Here is a 26,747-nt window from a genome sequence, read left to right as displayed (position 1 = left end):
TTAAATTCATGACATAAAGCTTATTGGAAATGTGTATCCCCTATAAAATTGTGAATGGAAATAGGGAAATACCCATTAAATTCATGACATAAAGCTTATTGGAAATGTGTATCCCCTATAAAATTGAGAATGGAAATAGGGAAATACCCATTAAATTCATGACATAAAGCTTATTGGAAATGTGTATCCCCTATAAAATTGAGAATGGAAATGGGGAATATACCTATTTGATACATTTAACATAAAGCTTATGGGAAATTTTTCTCCCCTATGAAATTGAGAATGGAAATTGGGAAATACCCATTAAATTCATGATATAAAGCTTATTGGAAATGTGTATCCCCTATAAAATTGAGAATGGAAATGGGGAATATACCTATTTGATACATTTAACATAAAGCTTATGGGAAATTTTTCTCCCCTATGAATTTGAGAATGGAAATTGGGAAATACCCATTAAATTCATGACATAAAGCTTATGGGAAATTTGTATCCCCTATACCTATATAATTGATGACATAAAGTATCCCACGAATAACAACTAATCCACAATATACATCAAGAGTTATATTACAGTCTTCAAGAACAGAAGAGTGTATGCCATATGTACAGCTCTTAATGTCTTTTTCAGAATTTTGTTCATTTGAATTTTTGACCCCATATTCTATCATTGCTTTAGAAGGAGGCTAATTGGCGAATTCTTTAAAAACAGGATAACATGTGATTTTTTTTTATCTTATTACATTAAGTTAGTTTTTTTATGAATCCTTAATTTTATCAATGAAGACAGTAAAAGTCTCATGGAACTCAAATACTGGTGAAAATATGTCATTTGATGAATTCCTGGGGTTATTTGAAAAGCCGGAAGGTATTGAAAAAATGATGGGCGAGCTAAGAAATACTGGTCATTGGATAGCTATGAAGATGTGTTGTCACTATAAGCAATGTTTGATCTTACTTTTGTACAATTGTATCACAATGGGTTAAATTACTAAGCAAACACGATCTGCTGAATGAAAAATTTCCACAGGTGAATTTCCTAACTAAAGACATTCTGCCCATTTTAAATATTCTATGGGTGAATTTGCTGAAAAAAACAAGTTCTTTAAAGATTGATAAATGTTTTTTCAATTCTTATTATGAAATCTTACCATTTCTTCCACCACTTTGACTTTGATAGTTACCACCCACTAATGTACTAGAGAAGTTGTAGTTTGGACCAAATCCAGTGTAACCATTTGGCAGTGTTCCGATGATGGTATATTTGGTCTGTGTTTGCAGTGGGTTGACTACCTGACCATTGTCCAATTGACATCTAGGCTGGTTACAACATTGTCCATCAACTCTTGATAGGTAACATTTGTTTGATGGTAAGTTGTTATATACAGGGCATCTGTAATATGTTCATTTGAGAAATTAATTGTTAAAAAACAGTGAATATTAAAGGCCTAAACAAAAATACCTGTATTTCTGCTTTTCCTAATTTTAACTAAGTGCCTACCCTAAAGATTTTCTTGTAATTTTTAAAAAGCACTTTTAACATGTTTAAATCAGACTGTGTACCATTTAAACCAGCTAACAAATTTCCCACCTTCAGCTTTTTTTTACCTAAGACTTCTCAAAGTGATATCTTTGTTTTGGGGTAGAAATATTCTTCAGAAAATTTAACCATTCAAGGATTTATCATGTTATTACTTATTTTTAATTTAATAACAATGTATCATTCTTCAAAAAGTCAAGTTATATAAAAAGGTCAGAAAATATTAAAATATATCTTGTTAGAATAAAAGACAACCATAGGCTATAAAGTATTTAATGTTTCAATAAAAATTATGAGGTCTAATTCTGATAATAAAATTCAAATTTTTCATGATTTTTGTTCACCAACATATCAAAGGTATAAATTGCATCATATCTTATTTAATGAATCTGTTTGATGTCCAAGTATATCTAATTTCCATTTGTCATTGATATCTGTATTAAATACTGTAACTGTGGATTCATTATTATTTGTTTGATACCAATTGTCATGGTTGTGTGGAAACAGGTGAACCACTATTCAAATGTTCAATGAAATACAAATTTTCCTTCAGATTGTATACAGACTTTGGCAAAACTACGAAAATTACAAATACACAAAAAGGCAAGTTTTCTGCAATCCATAGAAATTGATAGCCACAAAAATAAATGAATCAACAGTATTAACAAACTAATTTTCTCATGTGATTAGTTTCGTGAGAAGAAAAATAACACACAAATTATTTTAAAATATATCATACTTTGATCTTCTGTTATATTAAACAATTAAATTAGAAAACTGCCAAAATAAGTGGTCTCAAAGCCTGCAAGTATTAAAGACTAAACATGTAAAAAAGTTGGTTTATAATGAAGGCAAATGAAAACACTTACAAAGGATCACAGTAGTAGTATCCAGTCTTTCCATCCATACACTGACAACTGAATTCACATCCATCTTTCCAGGTTTCTCCTTGGTTATACACCAAGTATTTCTCTGCTTTTCCGTCAGCTGCTTTCTGGTGGAATATACATTGACCTGATAATATAATATACATAATTATGATTTGGAATCAAGACAAACTTTCTGCACTTTTTTAATCAAATAGAAAATGGTAAATATTGAACAAAATTACAATAATCATAAATGGTTTTGTTTTGTTGAGAATAGTGCGGGACAATATAACGTTACATTTACCTCCTACTCCAATGTACTTAGTACTTACTTCTGACTTGAGAGAATTGTTGTTGAAGGATAGGGAAGCCATTTCCTGGCAAAGCAGGTGTTTCTGTTGGTTTTGGGGTTCCAACCATAATAATGCCTGGTCTATTAGTGATCAATCCAAATGAATTTGTTGGTGCTGCAGTAGCTAAGATTTCACTTGGTGGTTTATATGATACCCCAGGAATGTCACATTTTACATTTACACAGCACTGACCAGGTATGGATATTTTCTGACAATAGCTTGGTAGTGGATTAGGAAGTTGTGGACATCTGTGAACAAAAATAAACATCAAATGAGGTCAACCATCTTTGAAGTTTCTTTTACAATATTTTTTGTTTGTTTGTATTATTTGGCAAATTAGCAGCAATGAATTTTGTATACATTTTATCACAATTTGAAATTCATCTTGTACTATAGAATACTTGCACATTTTGAATTTATACTTGCACATTTTGAATTTATACTTTCACATTTTGATTTTTAATATTTAGTTTTAATTGAATGCATGTAGTGTCACACAAGCACATGATGGGAGGATATTTTCTCTATACTTACTTTGATACACAATTATATTGTCCCTTGGATGCATCAGCACATGTACACACATAATCACATCCATCATCCCAAGACTGTCCTTGTTTATACACAACATTCTTGTATACACATGCTCCAAATCCTACAAACAAAAAAATCAATTTAATTTACAACAAACAAGAATGTGTCCATAGTACACGGATGCCCCACTCGCATTATCATTTTCTATGTTCAGTGAACCGTGAAATTGGGGTCAAAAGTCTAATTTGGCAATTAAATTAGAAAGATCATATCATAGGGAACATGTGTACTAAGTTTGAAGTTGATTGGACTTCAACTTCATCAAAAACTACCTTGACCAAAAACTTTAACCTGAACGAACGGACGGACGCACAGACCAGAAAACATAATGGCCCTCTACTATCGTAGGTGGGGCATAAAAACTTCCAAAGGTTGTAAAAAATGTATAATTAAACCTGATGTAACATAACATTTACCTCCTACTCCAGTGTAAATTGATTCTTGTTGTCTATGATAATTAAAACTGAATATATAACAATACATTTACCTCCTACTCCAGTGAATACTGATCCTTGTGGTTTTTGCCAATTGTTACCAGATATAACACTGTATTGTCCCACTGGAATGATGTTCAGTTTGCCTGGTTGTGGTGTTACATTAGATGATCCATTGTAAGTGTTGTAATATGGATTCAATGGAATGTTGGTCCCTGTGGCAACACATCTTGGAACATAACAACATCTGTTAACAGGATCCCTGACCAATGAACATTGAGATGGAAGTTGTTGGAACAGTTTACATCTGAAAGAACCATTTAATCATAATAAGATTTCTAAATTGTGAAAAACATTAATTGCAATCTAATTTTAGGTACCATAACATAAGTAAGCATTGTATATTGCTTGATATCAACACAAGTTATTTAATTTCATTATAATGAATTAGTATTTGTTGGACAAAAAGGAAAGATGGACTTGGGGATTACAATATAGCCTCCACTTTTAGAGTAGGGTGTTTTATGTACTGTAAATTCAAAAATTATTGGGTGCATTAATTATTGCGATTTTGTCATTTCAGACTAAAATGAGATTTTAATTTTTGCAATATTCAGAAAAACACTATTTGATTTATACAGAAAATTTCAAAATGCGAGTTTTAACTATTGTGATGATAACCCAGTCACATTTTTCGCAATAATAAAAACATTGCAATAATTTCTGCATTTACAGTATACTATTCAAAAGAAATAATTCAACAATAATTAAATTGTTTACTTGGCTTGACATTGGTAGATGTTCATGGTGGCATTTTCACATGTACAGTGAAGGTCACAGCCATCATCCCAGCTTGAACCCTGAGCATGTGTGGTCCTGTCTTTATAAATACACATATCTGTAAGCAAAAAATTTTTAAAAAACATTATTTGGGAAAATTGACAATCCGAGACAATTTAGATCAAAGTTGACTGCAACTGCCTTGAGCATGGTACTAACTCATAACCTCAGTGTTGACAGGCTAATGACCACTTTACTTGGACTACTCAGCCACAAAACCTCATATGAGTAATACAGTATAAGTTTATCTTTATAAAGAGCAATGAATTTAAAATGCCAAATATGTTAATTAATACGAGAAATAACTCCACTTGGAAAAGTCAACCTTTTATTATTGTAAATTCAGATATTATTATGTGCATTTATAATGGTGATTTTTAGACACATATGCAAGGTAATTAATTGCGATTTCAGGAAAATCATCAAAAAGATATAAGTATCAAATATCAGAATGGGAGTTATTATTATAGCAAAAATAAACCAGTTGCCTTAAAAACAAATTGCAATAATTTTCTGAATTTATAATACATGATACAAGAAAGGTCAATCTTTTGTTATATCACTCTATATAATTTTTAAATACAAAAAAAAATCAATGTGAAATCTAAATTCTTCAAAATAATTACCAGTTGGTTTAGGTTTGTTTGGTGCAATTGTTGGTCCTAGGTTGTTGTAAATGGAAGGTGTGGTTCGTGGTTGGACTGTCTGACTTGGATCACATTTAGGTTTTCGGCAGCATGTATCACTGGGATCTTGTTCGTAGTGGCAGTAGGCAGGTAGATTGTAGTATTGTGGGCATCTGGAATATAAAATATTCATAGAATATTGTGTCATTGATAAACAACTTTAAAGTCACCATTCTTTTTTATTATTTTTTTTATCTTGATCTTAAAGATAGATGTCTGTGTAGTGTAAACTCCTTAATACAAAGATTAAATAAAAGCTAATGAGGTTACACCACTGGAACCTGGTTTTGAGAAATAATTGAAAAGGAGAGTCTTATATTTTACTAAAATTTAGATATATAATGAATATTTTGATTTAATTCATCTCATTTTATTTGCTATATGACCTTTCACCCTACCTGTAATCACACTTGTAACGACCTCTAAGGGCATCAATACATTGGCATGTATAATCACATCCATCGTCCCATCTCTGTCCCTGGCTGTATATTTTACCTTTGTAGGCACAATAACCTGAGGATACATACAAAATAAAATTCTTTAATACAAAAATATTTGTTTATTTCTTTGATTAGAGGTGGAATCATTGAAAATATATCAAAGTTCTCCAATGGAGTCCAGACACACTTTGCTACAGTCATTTTTCTTCTCAATTATAAAAATTAAGAGTAAAAAGTAAAAACTATGCTAAAAAAATCATTCATTTAATGTTAAATAAACTAATGGGATCTATGTAAGTTACAGACATTTTCAATGTGAAGAGAAATTTTACACTTAAGAATATTTTTTTCCTTCAGTTTGTCTATATTAGTATAATGAAATAGGCTATCAAAATTTGACATTTTCTACTGTACCTTATCAAACTTTAAAATTCAAAATATCCTTATAGAGGAAGTCAGACATATAAATATTAAGTTTAAGCACTTAATCAAAATTGTCATCTAGGAAGCCCTGTAAAATTCTACCTGTTCCATTTGCAGCGAATTGGTTATAGAGAGGATTATTTGGTGCTAGAGTGCCTTCCCCTGTGAGACCTCCCTTTACTGGAGTAGGTACAATAATCATTGGTCTGGCAGTAGTTGGTGGTGTTCCTGATCCGGTGTATCTTGCAGTACTTGGGAAAATGTTGCATTGTGGTACAGTACAACATGGATCATTATTGTCAGCAACCAATGAGCAAGTTGAAGGTATGTTGTTAAATATTGGACATCTGTCAAATAAATAAAAAACATCAATCAAGGTTAAAGTTATACAATTCTACATCAATTCATTATTTGAGATTCCAAAGTATTGCAGTTAATTTCATGTTTCGTAAAGCAAAATATTTGAATGATTTTGTTTTGCTTTAAAAGCCAATCATCTTTTGGTGTTTATTGTTAATATGATTACAAAGATGGGTTTAAAAATTCTCAAATGGTAAATTCTAGCACTGCATTAAGAGAATTAGGTTATTTTCTCTATTTGAGACAGTTTAATTTTCCACAATTAAGAATTTTTTTTTTTTTTTACAAAATAATGTTGGACATGAGTTGCAGCTGTCCGTTTTTCTAATGATTTGTAATTGGTATACAGGTAAACTTTGTTTATTTATTTGTCTGTGTCACGTCATAACTTTTTTTTAAAGTTGTACGGAGAGTAAAAATGATATCTGATATCCTAATTGAGTTTCAACAATGAAACGTTACCTACAAATCAGCATAAAAAAGGACACAAATTCATTGAAAAGTATTAATCAGCTATAAAATTATAGAAAAATAAATATTGTCAGTATAAAATGTATCATATACAAAAAAATATTTTCATTTTTTTTTTCAAACATTCAAAATAATGATTTAGCATTGATTCAAACTCAAGTTTCCAATACATTTTCAATATCATTAAAATGTAAAAAGTGATATTTTCATTAATATTTTACCTCTGTGTACAACTGTAAAGACCTGTGGTGACATCATCACATCGACAACGTTTGTCACATCCATCTACCCATGTCTGTCCTTGTCTGTAATACACTCCATTGTACACACAATATCCTAAAATATACACATTCAGATAATTAAACTTGGTGATCTTAGGCATGCAGTGATTTAGGGATGATTGTGTTTTGCATATTGCATATAGAAACATAATTTAGTTGATACAGCGTTGGATGACTGTGCTGTCGATATCCCCCTATTTTATATTCAAATAATATTAAATGTCCCATATTTATCCAGCATCTTTTCTGTATTATTTTTTCAATAAACAGTTATAACCTTCTTGGAAAATTTCAACCAATACAATTACCTGCTTTTCCAAATGGAGATGGAGTTTGTTGGCCTGTCATTGGAGGATTGGTTCCTGGGTTCACAAACAATGGGCTATGAGTTGTTGGAACATATGGTTGATAGGTTGCTGGTAGAGATGGAGTTGGGTTAACTTTGTCACAGTAAGGCACTGGACAACAGCTGTCCTTGGGATTCTGGATCAATGTACAGTAAGTTGGCAAGTTTGGATAGTTTTGACATCTGTAAAAAAAAGAAGCATAAAATAAGCATTCATTTCTTATTATTTAGTACCTTCCTGAAATTAGAAACATAAAGGTATCTATGAAAAAGAATGGTTATGGTGTATCAATCCATGGCTAAAAAACAATATATGCCCAAAAAAAAATGCAGCAAAGAACCAGTGCTATTATTGCTGTTCTCTATCTCAAAGTTATAATGAGGCCTTCAACATTTTTAAAACCATACTTGGCTAAAAAAAATATATTTAAAAAAGAAAAAATAATTTTTTTTTTATATACATTAAGACAGGAGTTTAAGAGCCCTAAAATTAATTTAGTTTTAGCAGTATTTTATTCAAATAAATTGAATTGGATTGGGCAATAGGCAAAGACTATGTAAGCCCTACAATTGTATCCTGCTCCCTCAAAAAACTATTTATAGATTTATCTCCCTTTGCTCAGTTCTTTGTTATTAAAGATTCTTACCTTTCAGTACATTTGTACTGTCCAATCATATCATTAACACATTCACATACATATTTACATCCATCAGCCCATTTCTGTCCCTGTGTAAATGATCTACCCTTGTAGAAACAACCTAAAATAGAAAATTAAGGATTTATTGATTTTAAATAGATCATCTTACAGTGACTTGACTGTTAGTGTTGCTCTCCACCAATTGCAACACATTCAAAATTTTGACCATATACAGTGAAACCTGGGTAAACCGAACCCTGATAAACCCGAATTTCAGTTTAAACCGAACAATTTTCAAAGTCCCACAAAATTTCCCTATCAATTAACGTTAATCTAACCTGAAAAAACCGAACCCTGTCAACACCGAATTCCGAACGCTTTTTGACGGCACTATAATAAATGTATCTAAAAATTATACCTGTCAAAATTGATTAATACCAATCAAAACAATAAAATATTATTAATTATTTGCATGATTTAATTCAACAAACACAGGATGGCAGAGTATCCCAGAAGGTATTTGAGGCTTAATGAACTTGTGAGTTGTTATTACAAAACTAATTAGCATGTCTGTTTCCATGTATAAAGTATTTTTTTTGTAAAGAAACGTTAAACTGGTCAGCCGATAATAACAAGAAAGGAACTTTCCCTCAGATCAATTAAATGCACCTTACTCAAATAATTACGGCCACAAAATCGAAACTGCCTTTCTGTAGCTAAACTGTTTAATTAAATAATAGTTTTAAAGCCTTTCACCGGATTAAGAACTCGTGCAACACAACAAGGTCAATGGATTTCGATTGCTGGATTCCCGTGAGAGGCTCTATATATTTGATTCGAATGCTCCCTAAGACTTTCGTTAGCTATTTAGCAACAATAAAGTCCGAGAATAAACTGGACCCCTGCTGTTGTTTCACTGTTATTGTGTGCCGAAGTATCAATCAGCGGGTAACCAGTTTAGTCCGTGAACTCGTGTGTACAATGACGTTCCCGATTCAACTACGGAATCATCATTTGACAGTGACTGTGAATCTGAATTGGTCAGTGAATTAACGGATGAGAAAATAATTATAAAAAGCAAAATCGCTCCACGTCGGACATCTCCCAACGACGAGCGTGATTGACGGAGTGGCGTTTGATTTATAAACAAAAATGTAGCAAAACGTCTATCTTCATCCTCTTTTATTTTTACATTTACATCTAAATCAGCACAAAAATAAACTGTCGTCTATTGTGTCACCTATTATCCCTTGTCAGTAAATGCCACAATTATGTTGGTGTCGAATTCCGTTTACCTGTACAATCCGAACACCTGTGAAAACCGAACAAAACGCAAAGTCCCGTGGGTGTTCGGTTTAGACAGGTTTCACTGTAGAATACTTTTCGAAATAAAAACTATATGAAAGCTTAGTTTGGACATCTTTATAGCAATTCAAAATAACAACAGTTCACCTTTAGAATGGTAATGACTATAATATACCTATACAAACTGTTCAACTGATATTGTCACAACATCATTAAAGTGGAGTTAAAGTCTTATAGGATTGTAAGTATGTTTTATTTTAAAGTCAAATGTCTCCCTTATGTTTCATTACCTGAATAAAAGAATATGAAATAACAACAACGTTAGAAAACAATTAATTCAGTGGTTGTCGTTTGTTGCTGTGTTACATATTTGATTTTCATTCATTTTTTTTTGTACATTAATTAGCTATATATAGGCCATTAGGTTTGAATTGTTTTACATTTGTTATTTCAGGGCCTTTTATAGCTGACTATGCAGTATGGACTTGGTCATTATTGAAGGCTGTACCGTGACCTATAGTTATTAAATATATTTACCTGGGGTAGGAGTTGGTGGTGCCTGTGTTGATAGTCCTGGTTGAGGAGTAATTACAACAATTTGTCCATTAGGTAACCTCATTGTTGGAGAAGGAGTTGGTTGAGGTGTTGGGTTTGGAGCACTGCCAGTAAAGGATCCAAAGACAGGTACAGGTGGAGTGAAGATTCCAGGCTGAGGTGTTGCATTTTGTGGGATCAATTGACATTGAGGTACTTTACAACATTGTGGGTCACTTGGATCAGCCACCAAAGTACATCCTTGTGGTAAACTGTCGTACCTATTACATCTGAAATAGGATTCACAAAATGTTGGCGATTAGCAAATTAATATTTAAGCTATTGCAGAAAAATTGTATCAGTTCAATTTTCCCGCCAACCAGCTGTATCTGTGACCAGGTTTTTGATATGGACGAAAAAGTTATAGTTTACTGTGGATTCATTTATTTTTCGTAGGTATCAATTTTTGTGGATTGATAAAAACTTTTGTTGATATTGGATTTCCTTGTTTAGCCGAAGTTTTGAATACAAACCTATAAAAAATTTGGGCTTTGTGGAACATAAAAATTTGTTGTATATCAATAAATTAAATCCACAAAATTTGGTATCCAACCAATAAGAATTAATCCACAGTACATGCTAAACAGTTGCAAAAAACTTACAATTTCACTGTTTACAAATTTTCTTCTATAACCTTTCAAACTAACATTATAATAAGCAATCATTGGTTATATTGTAAAGTATATAAAGAAAGTTTATTTATTTACCTTTGTTGACAACGGTAATATCCTTTCATTGCATTTTCACATCTGCAGGTCAAATCACATCCATCGTACCATTGTTGTCCCTGTCTGTATGCGACACCATTGTATACACACATTGCTGAAAGGTATTAACATAACTATGAAACGACACACTACATATGAGAAAGAGATGTGTAGATTAAAAATAAATTTGGACCCTTTAAGTTGCACTAGTAAATACAGCTGATTCACAAGCAATGCCTTGTTTGGGGAGATACTTTATATTTATAGATATTTTGTTTTGTTTACCTACTGGTTCCAAGATATGATCTCCATGTTTCATTTCATAGAGACACAACTTGGGAATTTTACCAGTATAAAGACAGATAGATCATAGATAGCAGTCATGTATTCTCAAGAAGACTCAAAGGAAGGAGTAGAACAGAATTAATTTTAGTATAAGTTTAAACTCTTAGAAGATCAAGGCATATAATTATCAAAAATATGCCTCACAACCATATCTGTCGACCTTTGCAAAAAAAGTAGTGCCTGTTTACTTTCTATTCTAGAATAAAATATTTTAGAAACTTCATAGTAAATGTGGCACAGTATTAGTCGTAAAAGAAGTTCGTAAGGGAATTCGCATGGTCTATATTTACTGAAGTGCAACCTACAATATTTTTCAAATTAATAGATTCCTGCATTCACTTATAAAATTTAATAAAGTTTATATGAATATACCATATATATTGCCTGCTTATATTTTGTACATGTATATTAATATCCATTTTGTTTTAAATACTTTATCATCACCAACTTACGTGTAGGTTTAGGTGTTACATATTGTCCTGGAGTTGGACTTGGAGTGGGAGCACCAGTGTACGGCTGTGGTGCTAGAGTTGGTGCTCCTGTATAAGGTTGAGGTTGATTTGTAGGTTGTAATGGACAGTAGACTGCCTGGCAACATTCATTGTTAGGATCTTGTACTAATGTGCAGTAAGATGGAACTTGTGGATGTCTTGAACATCTGTATAAGTCAATGAAAGAACTCTATTACATGCAATATTGAGAACAAAGTATCTTAATTTGTCATGTTTCAATTACAGGATTTCAGCATGGGATATTTTTTTAAAACATTATGTTCATCCCCTATTTTTGCTTCATTTTGCAACATAACAAAATTACAATGATCTATCAATTTAATTGCACACTCCATGTATCCATGTAATGATTTATGTTATAAATCTCAATAAAATATCAATATAATAATGCAATTCAGACAAATACAGAATAAATCTAACAGGTAACTCATAGGTTAAAGTATCAACTGCAACCTTACTTTGACATATATTTCATAACAGAATGGTTATAAACCATTTTGCATTTAAATCCATCTTACAAAATGATTTATTTACCTCAAAAATATAATATATGTACCCTATTGGAATTTTTAAAACAAGAATGGTTATATTCAAGTTTGAGAATTAATCTATTAAAGTTTGAATTCATTTTGTCACTTTAATCATAAAAAGGGAATAAAAAAAAAAGTATCATAGCCCTCAAAAACAATTATGAAAATCAGTTTATATAGATTTCATTCCTGTGTACCATAAGAAACCAGATAAACTTTTCACATTTTCAATTATTTGAGCTGAATGCTTATTATTTATGCATTGTTTATTTTGAATATCAATGTTATAAACATGTCCAGTTATAATCTTTAAATAACACAAATAGCAATTTGATTCAAAAATCAATACTGATCAGTTTACAGTTAAGTAAATCAGACTTTACATACTGTTAATACACATTTATTATTGAGAATGTGAAATAATGGACAAAAGTAGTGCAAGTACAATTATTGTGATTTCAGGAAATGGTGACTACAAATAATGCTATCCAAATTTAAAATGTGACTTCTTATTTTCACATAAAATTGAGAATGGAAATGGGGAACGTGCCAAAGAGACAACAACCCGACCATAGAGCAGACAACAGCAGAAGGTCACCAACAGGTCTTCAATGCAACGAGAAATTCTGGCACCCGGTGGCGTCCTTCAGCTGGCCCCTAAACAAATATATACTACCTATTTCTGTATTAGCTACTCACACTTCAGTACATCTGTATCTTCCTGTCGCTTCATCGAAACATTCACATTCAAATAGACAGCCGTCCTTCCATTTCTGTCCTTGTCTGTAGATCTTTCCACCGTATGTACAGGCTTCTGTAATTATAACATCAGAAATAATACTTTTAACTTTTTAGAGAAAATTAATTAAATTACTCAATTGGATAAATTCACCTGTGTGGAAAACTAGGCGTATACATATTAAAATGTCACGAGATACAACTTTTTGAACCTCCAAATTGAATCAACAACTGTCCCAAACTTTCATTTAAAATCTTACATAAGGGACAACATAAAAAGTTCAATGAAGGATAAAAAACTTAATTCACACAGTTGTTTCACTGACCCCCACACCCCCTCTTAACTTAATCTTGGATTGACCAATAGGGATATATGTAAAATCGATTTTAGATTCACAAAACTTGCAGCAATGTTGACCCCCCACCCCCAAACTATTTGATTTAAGTTTTTTATCCTACATCGATCTTTTGATGTCGTCCCTAACACCATGATTATAATCAAATGTTAAATCATTTTTAAAAAGGCAGATTCAATTACTTATAAACAGGAAGTAGATATATCTATGGGAACAATGACTATCATATAGTGTGTTTCTTTTTATCCCATCTCATCTATGTAATCATGTCCGAACTGTTTGAGAAGACTACAATGTACGTCTTCTGCAGGAATTATCAACATGGCTAATTTTACTGCAGAATAATGGGGTGAAATAAGTGGTCGTTTTTCAAAGTTCGAGACCACATAAAAACTTCGACTCATCCAAATTTCGAGTCAACCGAGTTCGAGACAACGAAAGTTAACTGTATTTGATTTCATGGTTTTACAAAAGTCTTTATACAATCCTATAGAACATTTGTACTTCGTTCAACATTTGTATTTGTGGTTCATGCACTGGTTCCTACAAAAACCATGAAAATTTGTATCTTATATCTTACTTCCAGTAGATAGATGTGGTATCTTATAACTTACTTCCTGTAGATAGATGTGGTATCTTATAACTTACTTCCAGTAGATAGATGTGGTATCTTATAACTTACTTCCAGTAGATAGATGTGGTATCTTATAACTTACTTCCTGTAGATAGATGTGGTATCTTATAACTTACTTCCTGTAGATAGATGTGGTATCTTATAACTTACTTCCTGTAGATAGATGTGGTATCTTATAACTTACTTCCTGTAGATAGATGTGGTATCTTATAACTTACTTCCTGTAGATAGATGTGGTATCTTATAACTTACTTCCAGTAGATAGATGTGGTATCTTATAACTTACTTCCTGTAGATAGATGTGGCATCTTATAACTTACTTCCAGTAGATAGATGTGGTATCTTATAACTTACTTCCTGTAGATAGATGTGGTATCTTATAACTTACTTCCAGTAGATAGATGTGGTATCTTATAACTTACTTCCTGTAGATAGATGCAGTATCTTATAACTTACTTCCTGTAGATAGATGTGGTATCTTATAACTTACTTCCAGTAGATAGATGTGGTATCTTATAACTTACTTCCAGTAGATAGATGTGGTATCTTATAACTTACTTCCTGTAGATAGATGTGGCATCTTATAACTTACTTCCAGTAGATAGATGTGGTATCTTATAACTTACTTCCTGTAGATAGATGTGGTATCTTATAACTTACTTCCAGTAGATAGATGTGGTATCTTATAACTTACTTCCTGTAGATAGATGCAGTATCTTATAACTTACTTCCTGTAGATAGATGCGGTATCTTATAACTTACTTCCTGTAGATAGATGTGGTATCTTATAACTTACTTCCAGTAGATAGATGTGGTATCTTATAACTTACTTCCAGTAGATAGATGTGGTATCTTATAACTTACTTCCTGTAGATAGATGTGGTATCTTATAACTTACTTCCTGTAGATAGATGTGGTATTTGACTATTTGGTCCAATTTGAGGTTGATTGCCTCCAGTATATGATCCCTTTGGAGCCGTGATGACTTGGAATGGAGTTTTGGGGTTGGTATCAACACACAGAGGAGCCTGGCAACACTGGTCATTTGGATCGGTCAAAAGCTGGCAACCATCACCCAATGGTGGATAAGTAGGGCATCTGAAAGGAAACAAATCTTTTCATAAGTTTCATGACAGTTTTGTATATCTCATTATTAATATAGCACAAAGCTGGAGCATAATGTATTTCAGGTAATGTATAGAAATGATTTTGGGATGTTGTATACTTATTTAATGGGCATTCTAGATCAAAAACAATTTATAATATGTAGAACATCTTTCTTCACATTTTCTCCACATATAAGATATTGAAAAAATATTAGATGTAAATTAGGACATATTTCAATATTATTCTTATTACTTGAAATGAAATTGTTACAAACTCATGAATCAGCAAGCTCAATGATAAAAATTGTGTTCAATATATATATAATTTCTACAATTTCAAATTTCTCTATAGAAGGATAACTTCTTAGTTGTGAACAGCAATAAAAAAAAACCTTGGTGATATAAAATTTAATTGTTTTAAAAATCTTACCGATCATTACAATTTATATGTCCTGTTGAGGCATCATCACAAATACATTTCTTTTCACAACCAACATTGAATGTTTGTCCTTGTGTGTATGGTACACCGTTATATACACAATACTCTGTAAAAGAATATACAAAGTATTAGCTGTTTATAATGATATAAAAACTCTTCACAATGTATTATTTGTTCCATTTATGGTGAATAAGAATTCATTACTGATTTATAAACTGTTGGGAAATGTTAAAACTGGTGGTAGATAGTATAAATATTTGTTCTTACAAAATTGAGTTATGTGAGAATTGATGGTTAAACCATTCCTACTTGTGGCATGTTAGATTTTGTGTTGTAAATTGGTTGTGGGTCAGATATTTGGTACTTACTAGGCTGTGGCATGAGAGGATTGAGAGTTGGTGGTTGGATGGTTCTGTTGGTTCCAGGTATTGGAGTGACATACAGATTTGGACAATCAGGTAATGGACAACATGGATCCATTGGATTATACTTCATTTGGCAGGTTGGTGGAATCATGCTCATATCTGCACACCTGTTTCAATTGAAGACTTTAATTTAACTAACTGATTCCTTCAGATTCATTTATTTTCAAATCAATAGATTTAAAAAGTTCTAGATTGTAAACGGTGATCTATAGTTGTTAATGTCTGTGTCATTTTGGTCTTTTGTGGATATTTGTCTCATTGGCAATCATACCACATCTTCTTTTTATATACACCATGAATAACATTGAATCCACGGTACTTTTCTCAGATTGATGATTATATCAAAGCTGTTGTGATTACTATGATTATTCTTGACAATTTCTTTTCTGGAAAAATGTTTATAGAACAGTTCACCTTGACAGAAATGTAAATATGAAATCATCATTATTTAAAAAAAAAGAAGCAAATAATTAAGTGGTTAAATTAATCATTAGCAATATATTTAGTTGACATATTGACATTTTTCTTTTAGTTCATAAAATTTTGTAACCTAAATATGAATTAAGCACCTAATAATAAGGATGCTTAGGATGTGTGATTAATTGCATAAAACTTAGGGACGACATCAAAAGTTCATTGAAGGATAAAAAACTTAATTCACATAGTTGTTTGACTGACCCCCACACCCCCCTCTTAACTTAAACTGGGAAAAATTGATTGACCAATAGGGATATATGTAAAATCGATTTTCGATTAACAAAACTTGCAGCAATGTTGACCCCCCCACCCCAAACTATTTGATTTAAGTTTTTAATCTTTTGATGATGTCCCTTATAAAATAATGTCAAATTTTTCTCACCATAATTTACTGATAATTGATTGTTTGTTACTCATTTGTGATTACAATTACCTCTGAATACATTTGTGATTACTATTACCTCTGAATACATTTGTGATTACAATTACCTCTGAATACATTTGTGATTACAATTACCTCTGAATACATTTGTGATTACAATTACCTCTGAATACATTTGTGATTACAATTACCTCTGAATACATTTGTGATTACAATTACCTCTGAATACATTTGTGATTACAATTACCTCTGAATACATTTGTGATTACAATTACCTCTGAATACATTTGTGATTACAATTACCTCTGAATACATTTGTGCATTCCTATTTTAGCATTGACACATTCACATGTGTATTTACAGCCATCTTGCCACTTTTGTCCTTGGCTGTATTGTCTTCCATTGTAAATACATACTTCTGCAAACAACAAAAATAGCAAATAAGTTCCAAACTCATTTATTTCAATGTTGATTTGATTTCAAACTATTTTATGTTGATCTAGATCTATTGTTGATAATCTAAGTTATTTGTGTGTATTTGGACTTTTGACATTTTAAACTTTAATATCATGTTATATGGAAGTTGACTGTAGACGGATTAGGCTATTACTTTAAGTCTATTTGGTCGTATAGCTTTTCGTTAGCTTGGTTCGGTACTTATCCATCCTGCTTTCAAATTATTGGCATTAACAGTTCCTGATGTAGGTAAATCCAGAATAGAACTTCAGATGCATAAAATTGATTAAGTGCTATTTTCATATTACTCTCTTATTATTTTTGTGTGTACGACCTTTCAACATTTTGACATCCAATTTATCGTGACTATACCATTTTGCTGACACATTGTTCTATAATTGATGTACTAACAATGTTGTATAAAATCACACCATACTATTACATGATCCACTGAATAATGGCCCATTTAGAATTCTACCTCATTCTACCACAGCATTATATAGTATACAGTTCAATTCAAAACTAAGAGTCAGTCAGGGGTTATGATCCCTTAACTCAAGCTACTTAATAATGTTAAGTTTAAATACATACCTGGAGCAGGGACTGTTGGTCTAGTTCCACCATTGATGGTTTGACCTGGACCAAATGTGAGGTATACTGGTGGACGTGGTGGATTTGTTCCAACAATTACAGGTGGATTAGTGTTTTGGGATGTACATTGTGGTTTCTTACAGCACTCTGGATCAGATGGGTCAGGAATCAAAACACAGTTAGGATTCTGATCATACTGTGAACATCTGAAAAGATAAAAAAAAATGTTTTTGGTGTTTCAGCTACATTGGCTTTGGTAACCATGGTTGCCAGTTTCTATTGACAGAGGAAGTGCTGGAGTGCCCAGAGAGAACCAGAATGCCAGTGATTCTTGTCAATCAAGATAGGAGTCAAGCACACCTCACAAAAGTGAGGTTCAAATAACAACCTCAATGTTGACATGGTTGTGATCACTGTAGAAAAACTACTTAGATAACTTGTGCCTTGATACTACTTGGATAACTTGGGCCTTGGTACTACTTGGATAACTTGGGCCTTGATACTTCTTGGATAACTTGAGCCTTGATACTACTTGGATAACTTGGGCCTTGGTACTACTTGGATAACTTGAGCCTTGATACTACTTGGATAACTTGGGCCTTGATACTTCTTGGATAACTTGGGCCTTGATACTACTTGGATAACTTGAGCCTTGATACTACTTGGATAACTTGGGCCTTGGTACTACTTGGATAACTTGGGCCTTGATACTACTTGGATAACTTGGGCCTTGGTACTACTTGGATAACTTGGGCCTTGATACTTCTTGGATAACTTGGGCCTTGATACTTCTTGGATAACTAGGGCCTTGATACTACTTGGATAACTTGAGCCTTGATACTACTTGGATAACTTGGGCCTTGGTACTACTTGGATAACTTGAGCCTTGATACTACTTGGATAACTTGGGCCTTGATACTTCTTGGATAACTTGGGCCTTGATACTACTTGGATAACTTGAGCCTTGATACTACTTGGATAACTTGGGCCTTGGTACTACTTGGATAACTTGAGCCTTGATACTACTTGGATAACTTGGGCCTTGGTACTACTTGGATAACTTGGGCCTTGGTACTACTTGGATAACTTGGGCCTTGGTACTACTTGGATAACTTGGGCCTTGGTACTACTTGGATAACTTGGGCCTTGGTACTACTTGGATAACTTTGGCCATGGTACTACTTGGATAACTAGGGCTTTGGCCTTGGTACTTCTTGGATAACTTGGGCATTGGTGCTAGTAGGATAGCTTGGCCACCAAGGCCCAAGATCAATAAGGAGGAATTCACATAGACGAAATTTATTCATCAACAAAATCTTATTTTCATAGATGTAGTGTACATGAGGTAAAATTGCTTAAGAATGTCTGTCATTTCTGAAGACAATTCTAAGAATAAACACATATGAACTATATATCAAAATTGCATTTAAAAAATTCCTGTTTCACTCTATTTGGTTAGCAGGACAGTAAATAATAATTCAGTTTTCAAATTTAGACCCATGATTATTTATCAAAGTTGTGTGCTTAGAATACAAATGTTTGCCTGTGTTCTTTTGGATAAATAGCATAAAGCATAAATCTATTTTATGAAATTGTATTACCTCTGTGAGCAAGAATATACTCCTGTCATTCCGTTGACACACACACATTTCATGTCACAGCCATCATACCATGCTTGTCCTTGTGTGTATGTTTTACCCTTGTATACACATACTTCTACAAAATAAAACATATGGTAAGAGTCAATTGCCATACATTTGTTGTGTTAGATTTATATTACTCTGTCTACTTTTCTGGACATGGTTTTACTCCAGAAGTAAATGCTGGCTGATAATTTTGGTTATGGTTTTACAATACTGGATTGTAATTTGCTCTTCCTATTGGTGTGTTCCTTTAATGTCATGTTGATGACTCATTGGATATACAAAATTAGGGCTGTTCCAGAATTAAATGTATTGGGAGTCTTATATTAAAATTTGATTTTTTTTCAAGATAGCTTGAATTTAAAAAAACTAGAGGCTCTCAAGAGCTTGTGTCGCTCACCTGTATCTACTTCGGTCTTGGAAATCATGTAAAATAAGGTTGAAATAATGTAAAATAAGGTTGAAATAATGTAAAATAAGGTTAAAATCATAATAAATAGTATGAGATAACCTAATAATGATTGCGGCCAAGTTTGGTTTAATTTGGCCCAGTAGTTAAATTTAAAGTAGGTCATCCCATTGTAGTCTTACAATAGTTACTGAAGACCCCTAATCATTATTCAAATTTGTTTTCAAGTTGTGACTATTTGAAATTGTTTTTTTACAATTTTATCGTAGACTTCTATAGTAAACCCCTATGTTCTATTTTTAGCCATCTTAGTTGATGGGCTGGGTCATCGGATACATTTTTTAAACTAGAGATTCCCTAAGGATGATTTAGGCCAAGTTTGGTTTAATTTGGCCTAATTAAGATTCAGAGGAGTAGATTTTTGACTTTAAAGGGCAATAACTCCTTATGGGCCAGGTGAGCTAAAAAAAGAGCCTTGTAACTCTCCCCCCCCCCCCCCACCCCTAAACCAACACATTTATTTCTTGAACAGCCCCTACCACACTTGTCTGTATATGTATATTTAGAAATCAAAATCTTACGATTTTAACTATACTTATCTATGGATGTAGGAATGCAGCATGATCACTTAAAATGTGAATTTTATATAATTGTCAGTTTGCATTGGTTAAAAAACAACATTGGAGGGATATTCCAGTCAAAATATTTGCCAAGTAAAAGTGGTAGAAAACGATATTTACCATTAGGGTTTGGTAAGAATGGGACAGTCCTTGTAGGCTGTGGTGATGGTGTTTCTCCTCCTGGTCCTGGTGTAGGTGTTGGGTTCAAGGTTTGTCCTGGGCCTGCTGTTGGCACAAAGGTTGGTGCTGGTGTTTTTGGACAATCTGGTACAAGACAGCAAGGATCGTTCTGGTCGGTTACCATAATGCATCCTGCTGGTAATTGTGGGAATTTTGGACACCTTTAAAGAAATTTTTTCTTTCATCATCACTGTAATTTTTTAAATATTAATTGCTAATGATAAATACACTCTTTTATTTTCAGATATACAGACTGTATTTTCAAATTAAAAAAAAGACAAGAAATTGCAGTTACTTCCGATAGCTCTTATTTGTGCAGTAAAAGACAAATTAAGTTAATGTACAAAGAGTGGGTAGTAGAAAAGACTTTCATGACTTAAGTCCCATAACTCAAGATCAATAAATCAGCAAACAGAAAACAGAAAATTACCCTTGGTGGCTGAGAATTATGTTGACAAATTTAATGTTATTTTTGAATCTGTTTTGGAGTTGTCATACAAACAAGAAAATATTTGAATCTGGAATAATTTTGAATTCTGGAAAAATACTTAAAAATCTATGATGGAAACTATTACCCAACCTATAAATCATGTAAATAGGGTGAGCCATGCCCACATGACTAAGGTTCATTTTACTTTCAATAATATTTCAATATGAACAAACTAGTCCCCTTTAGCCATGCATGCATGGCTAACCTTCCTTAATGAGGTTAGTTTTCATCATACATTTATTTCTTATCCATTTTTTAGAATTCAAAATTATTCCAGATTCAAATAATTCCTTGTTTACAAGACATGAACATTCTACTGTTTTTCAAAATTAAAGTCCAATAAACCCCCGCAAATCAGAAATCATTAAAATCTAAAAAGAAAGTTCTACTATCAATCTTTAAATTGTGTTATTATCTTATGAAAATAGTCAAATGAAATTTAAGTTATCCTACTTTAGAGAGATCAATAAACATTTGCTTACTACAGCCCTTGGATGGTGTAAACTTCCCAAAACAACGTGTATGGTGTAATGGTGTATGGCATATGGTGCAATGGTGTAAGGTGTATGGTGCTATGGTGTATGGTGTAAGGGGAATGGTGTAATGGTGTATGAGGAATGGTGTGATTGTGTAACGTGCGATCGGGAATGGTGTGAATGATAGTGTACGACCTTTCATTGCTTGCAAACGAAGTTTTTTTTATTTAATTTTTTCGGATTGTAAGCATAAACATAATTAAAATCTTAATATTTAAAATTTAATTCCATTATGGGTAATTTCGGATCGTGTAGATAGAATGGGGAATGGTGTATGGTGTAAAGTGTAAAGTGTATGGTGCAAAGATGTAACGTGTATGGTGTAATGGTACAAGGTGTATGGTGTAATGGGGTATGGTGTATGGTGTAATGGTGTATGGTGTTATTGGGAAGTTTACACCATCCAAGGACTGTATAAAATGTCCCGTCAAATAAATGCATATGAAACAAGGTGAACTGTTAGCTATTGTTCACAAATGATAACCCTGCTACATTTTTTCGTAACAGAAAGTTGATGACCTATGGATGTGAAAATACATTGCATGGTATAGCATCCTTACATGAAGATTGATAATCAACTTTAGGAAACTATAATTCATAGATCCTCAGAAAAATGTGATGAACATTGCATAGAAGGCCATTATGTGTAAGATATTAATTACCCTTAAAAGGCTTGTATAGTCTTTTTTATCCTCCAAAATTGAACCGGCCAGACAGGGATGCGGACTATAGAGTACAATAAACAAGAAATAAGAGAAAGAATTTTTTTTTCGTGAGGTGGCTTGTTTACATTCCGCCATGTTTGTTATTGATATTGAAGAGGGCGCTCTTACCATTTTTCAAACTAATAATTTTACCTAATCCATATTAATAAGTTATTTTTATTCAATTACAAATTAATACTGATAAATTTAAAAATTAAATGCTTCATTACAAATTTCTCATTTCTTTTCAATGCTGTGCTTAAAATAAACTGCATGGTATCTGCTTGAATGAAACGGTACAAAAAAAGTAAAAAACACAACTGTAAACCAGCTTACAATGTGTAAACTACAAAACGTAATCGGTTATTATTTCATTCCGTTTTGGTGCTTCATACTGAAAAATATGTTTTGTATTAGCTTAAGACCCTTCAAACATTAGTGTGATAGACATAATAAACACTGTTTTACATAAGGATGGAACTGTTTTACTTTCAAACTTGTATTATAGTGATATCTATTATGTACGGATTTCGACTCTCACCATTTTTTTCTTTCTTTTACATGTGCTATTCAAACTTCCAGTTTAAACATAAACAAGTCTCTAAATTTTTTTTTTGTGTGATTCAAACTTATTTTAACAATCATGAAGTGTTCTAGAATCATTTACAAGCAGTTTCAGCTTTTGTTTGATGATGGAAAACACTCGATTTGAAATAACTGGAGTTTCATTAGACCTTTTCTAACAGTTACAAAAAGTTTTTTTTCCTGAAATTTCGTGGGGAGAAGGGGGTGCCGACTATGTACCAGCATGAACAATACAAGCCCGATTACGGTAGTATTCAGGAAACGGAAAGTTTATAAGTATTGAATGTAGATATGCATTACTTTGTATAGCATGCTTACATCATGTTGCAATCAAAAGCCACGAAGCACTGATTTGTTGTTTCTAAGAAAAATGCAACAAAATTTCTTTAGACTGATGGAAACACCAACAGACAGGCAAAAACAGTACTACCATTCCTCCTTTAGAACAAATGTATCAAAATACAACTATTTATCAAACATCAGCAGCATGACATATGATCAAATAAAATTACCTCTGACTACATTGGTAGACACCAGACATTCCATCAACACAAACACAGTTGTAATCACAACCATCTCTCCATCTCTGTCCAGTTGTATATCTTACTCCTTTGTATTCACAGTATTCTATAAATAAACATTTATACATTTTATATTATTTAATTCTTTACTGCATAACTTCACCATGGGATATTTAACATTGTCAAAATTACTGCATTAAAAAAAATCATATTTATTAAATGCAGTGTTAATAATACAAGGGCCGTAACTAATTATATAATGAATGACTAAAGTGAATATTATCAAAACTTATCCAAACCTCTGTTTCGAAATGAGTAACAAAATATTAAAATTCAAAAAGGCATTCTCAAGTTGCTGTGTGTAATCAAAATAAGTAATATTTTACAAGGGACGCAACTCCTGAATGGCAAAGTCTATAAAGACAATTAAATTTTACATCATTATTTTCTGAATTTACAGTACTGGTAGTAAGAATCCAAGAAAAGAGCGGTATAGAATCATCTCATTGAAATAAGTAAAAACCAATCTAAAGACAATGTTATACTCACTAGAGGGAGCATTTGTAAATCCCATTTGTGGATTTGGACTGGGACTGCCACCTACAATGACCCCAACAGGTAATGTTGGTATTTGGTATTTAGGTGTTGTTGCAAATGGTGCTAGTGTTGGTACTCCTGTGTATGGTGTTGGTTTTGGTGTTGGTTGTCCTGTATACGGTGTTGGTGATGGTGTCTGAGTTGGAACGCCTGTGTATGGTATTGGGGCCCGTGTTGGTGCACCAGTGTATGGATTGTTTGGTGGTGTTTGATGGGGTGCTTGTGATGGGCAGAATGGTATCTGACAACAGACATCGTTAGGATCTGTTGTTCTTGTACAACCTGATGGTAGGTTGGGATATGAAGGGCATCTGAAATTAGAAAATTGTATTTCAGAAAATATATAACTATATATTTCACCCTCAAGTGGGTTTTATATTAATTGCACACAATCACATGTGCAAAAACCTATTTAATTTCTGTTGTAAGGATCTGTTTGAATTTGAGTCGATTTATAAAGCATCTGCAGCTAATCAAACATATATAATGTTTGTTAATCAAAATTCCTAAAATACTCTCTGTCCATAAAATAGTCATCCTACACTGTAAAGGCATTAATTGATTGCTTTCAAGCTTTTGAAGAAGCAACTAATCCAAATTTTCAAATTAACTTAATTATAAAATTAACATAGTGCTACAAATAATGAATGAAAATCATTCTTTGGGGGATAAATTTAACTCCCAATTTTTTTTTATTTTTTTTTTTTTTTAGAATATTAGCAATATTTTGTAAATACATACCTGTCAAAACATGTGTAATAATTGTTAGTAGCATCATCACATCGACATCTCTTCTCACAACCTTGGTCCCAGGTCTGTCCCTGTTTGTATGGAACACCGTAGTAGACACAATAAGCTGAAAATGAAAGCAAACATCACAATTATCATCAGGCAGAATTGTAAGAGGGATTATATTCATATTGTAACAAATCATTTAAATATTATTTCTGATTTTGTGAACACAAGAGTTTTATTGAAATTTCTCCCAACGTACAGCACTTGTTTTAATAAATAAATTCAAATCATTTGAACTGTAAGGGAAATCACATTTAAAATTTAAAAAAAAACTGAATAAAACACAACAATTAAACTTGGAAATAGATTAATATTTTAATCAAGAAATGAACTAAATTGTCTTGGTTTAAAGATTGTAATTGATCAAATTAATTTCATTTAAAAAAATAATGAAAATATCTGACACAATTTTTATGAATACTTAAGCTTCTTTATGATTTGCAGATAATATTCATAAATCCGATATTTTTATACATAATAAAATTTACTCTAAACATTTAGGGAAGGGTATTGTGTTTTAATATACTTTAACTATAGTCAATATATTGATTAAGCTGATACCTGATTAGGTGGAGTCTACTATACTTGCATATTTTGAATAAGTTCTTTTTGATTTAAAAGTTTAAATTTAAGTAAAATGGCTGTAACAAGTCAGGAATGTGAAAGTTGTTATCCATTCGTTTGATGTGTTTAAAAATTTTGATTTTTGCCTTTTGCTTTACAGGGCAGGCCTCTACATTAACATTTTTTCTAACTTGTCCCTTCGGACAAGTGGCAAGAAAATCAGCTTGTCCGAACTCTTAACTCACTTGTCCGAATTCATAATTGAAAATCTAACATATTGATGATTTATGCAATAATTACACTTGGGCTTTGATTGTACCTAATAAAAAGAGCATTTTGTAATGTTATATGAATTCCGCATCAAAATACATTTCATTATTTCAGAATGAAAGTTTTTTTGCAAGACTGTGTTCTCTGACTCAATGTCACTATCATTTGTCAATCATTAAATCATCATATCTTCCCAAACCACTACGTTCCCCTATGGACCTATTCATTCTTTAGTAGTGGTATGGGTTAAACCAAGGATGTAAATACACCTGGCCACCTTGAACATGTATATGAGTAAACCTTTTTAATTTATTTTGATTTGTATATACATTGATATATGATCATGAAGTACATACACATTACACTAAAAAATCTGCCTTTTTAGATTTTATTTATTTTTTTTTCATCTTAAATTTTTATATCATAGATCTTATCAAATAAAACCTCTTTTAATGTATTGTTATGCATAAAAGCAAAATCAAATGAAACATACTTTAATTTAATATTTTAAAGTTTAGGTAAAACTCCATATGGAGGTGCTCCTAATTCAAGGAAGCTTATACTAAGAAGATACATTAACATTGGTTTCTTTCCCCTTACTTATATCCCCCTGGTCAATGGCTGCCAGCATGTCAATACTCCAAATCAGAGACATATTATACAAGTTTTATATGTCTCTGGTTCAATCAATGAATAATTATTTCATTAAGTATGATCAATAAAACAATCATTCATATTTTTGGGAATGTATAAGTCTTGAATTTGATCTATTTTTATCTGAACTTGATTTTTCACTTGTCCCATCGGACAAGTAGTATGGTGAATCTACTTGCCCGACACCTGTGTCCACTTGTCCCGGACAATCGGACAAACGTTAATGTCGAGCCCTGCAGGGACATTCCTCGAAATTCAGTATTTTTGTTATTTCACTTTTTTTTTAAGTACTTTTATGAATTTTTAC

The 26,747-nt window shown here is 32.2% G+C and overlaps 1 protein-coding gene across 3 annotated transcripts in view; it reads right to left on the bottom strand.

Annotated features, from left to right (window-relative positions):
• The window catches only part of LOC139523557 (uncharacterized), a 102,605-nt gene that overhangs the window by 36,624 nt on the left and 39,234 nt on the right, over positions 1-26,747 (bottom strand). For all 3 annotated transcript variants that reach the window (XM_071317674.1, XM_071317675.1, XM_071317676.1), the window contains exons 41-66: positions 24,899-25,013; positions 24,110-24,468; positions 23,552-23,666; positions 20,665-20,885; positions 19,474-19,588; positions 17,873-18,078; positions 17,129-17,243; positions 15,910-16,073; positions 15,533-15,647; positions 14,895-15,094; positions 12,968-13,082; positions 11,679-11,884; positions 10,882-10,996; positions 10,118-10,404; positions 8,285-8,396; positions 7,600-7,820; positions 7,232-7,346; positions 6,282-6,526; positions 5,715-5,829; positions 5,257-5,429; positions 4,571-4,688; positions 3,844-4,097; positions 3,297-3,417; positions 2,742-3,010; positions 2,410-2,554; positions 1,152-1,393 (exon numbers count right to left, since the gene is read on the bottom strand). In XM_071317674.1, the coding sequence (XP_071173775.1) occupies positions 1,152-1,393; positions 2,410-2,554; positions 2,742-3,010; positions 3,297-3,417; positions 3,844-4,097; positions 4,571-4,688; positions 5,257-5,429; positions 5,715-5,829; positions 6,282-6,526; positions 7,232-7,346; positions 7,600-7,820; positions 8,285-8,396; positions 10,118-10,404; positions 10,882-10,996; positions 11,679-11,884; positions 12,968-13,082; positions 14,895-15,094; positions 15,533-15,647; positions 15,910-16,073; positions 17,129-17,243; positions 17,873-18,078; positions 19,474-19,588; positions 20,665-20,885; positions 23,552-23,666; positions 24,110-24,468; positions 24,899-25,013 (4,578 nt within the window). The remainder of the gene's footprint in view (positions 1-1,151; positions 1,394-2,409; positions 2,555-2,741; positions 3,011-3,296; positions 3,418-3,843; positions 4,098-4,570; positions 4,689-5,256; positions 5,430-5,714; positions 5,830-6,281; positions 6,527-7,231; positions 7,347-7,599; positions 7,821-8,284; positions 8,397-10,117; positions 10,405-10,881; positions 10,997-11,678; positions 11,885-12,967; positions 13,083-14,894; positions 15,095-15,532; positions 15,648-15,909; positions 16,074-17,128; positions 17,244-17,872; positions 18,079-19,473; positions 19,589-20,664; positions 20,886-23,551; positions 23,667-24,109; positions 24,469-24,898; positions 25,014-26,747) is intronic.

The sequence above is a fragment of the Mytilus edulis genome, chromosome 5, assembly GCF_963676685.1.
Source record: "Mytilus edulis chromosome 5, xbMytEdul2.2, whole genome shotgun sequence".
Lineage (NCBI taxonomy): Eukaryota > Metazoa > Mollusca > Bivalvia > Mytilida > Mytilidae > Mytilus > Mytilus edulis.
This window is presented reverse-complemented; position numbering and strand designations above follow the sequence as displayed.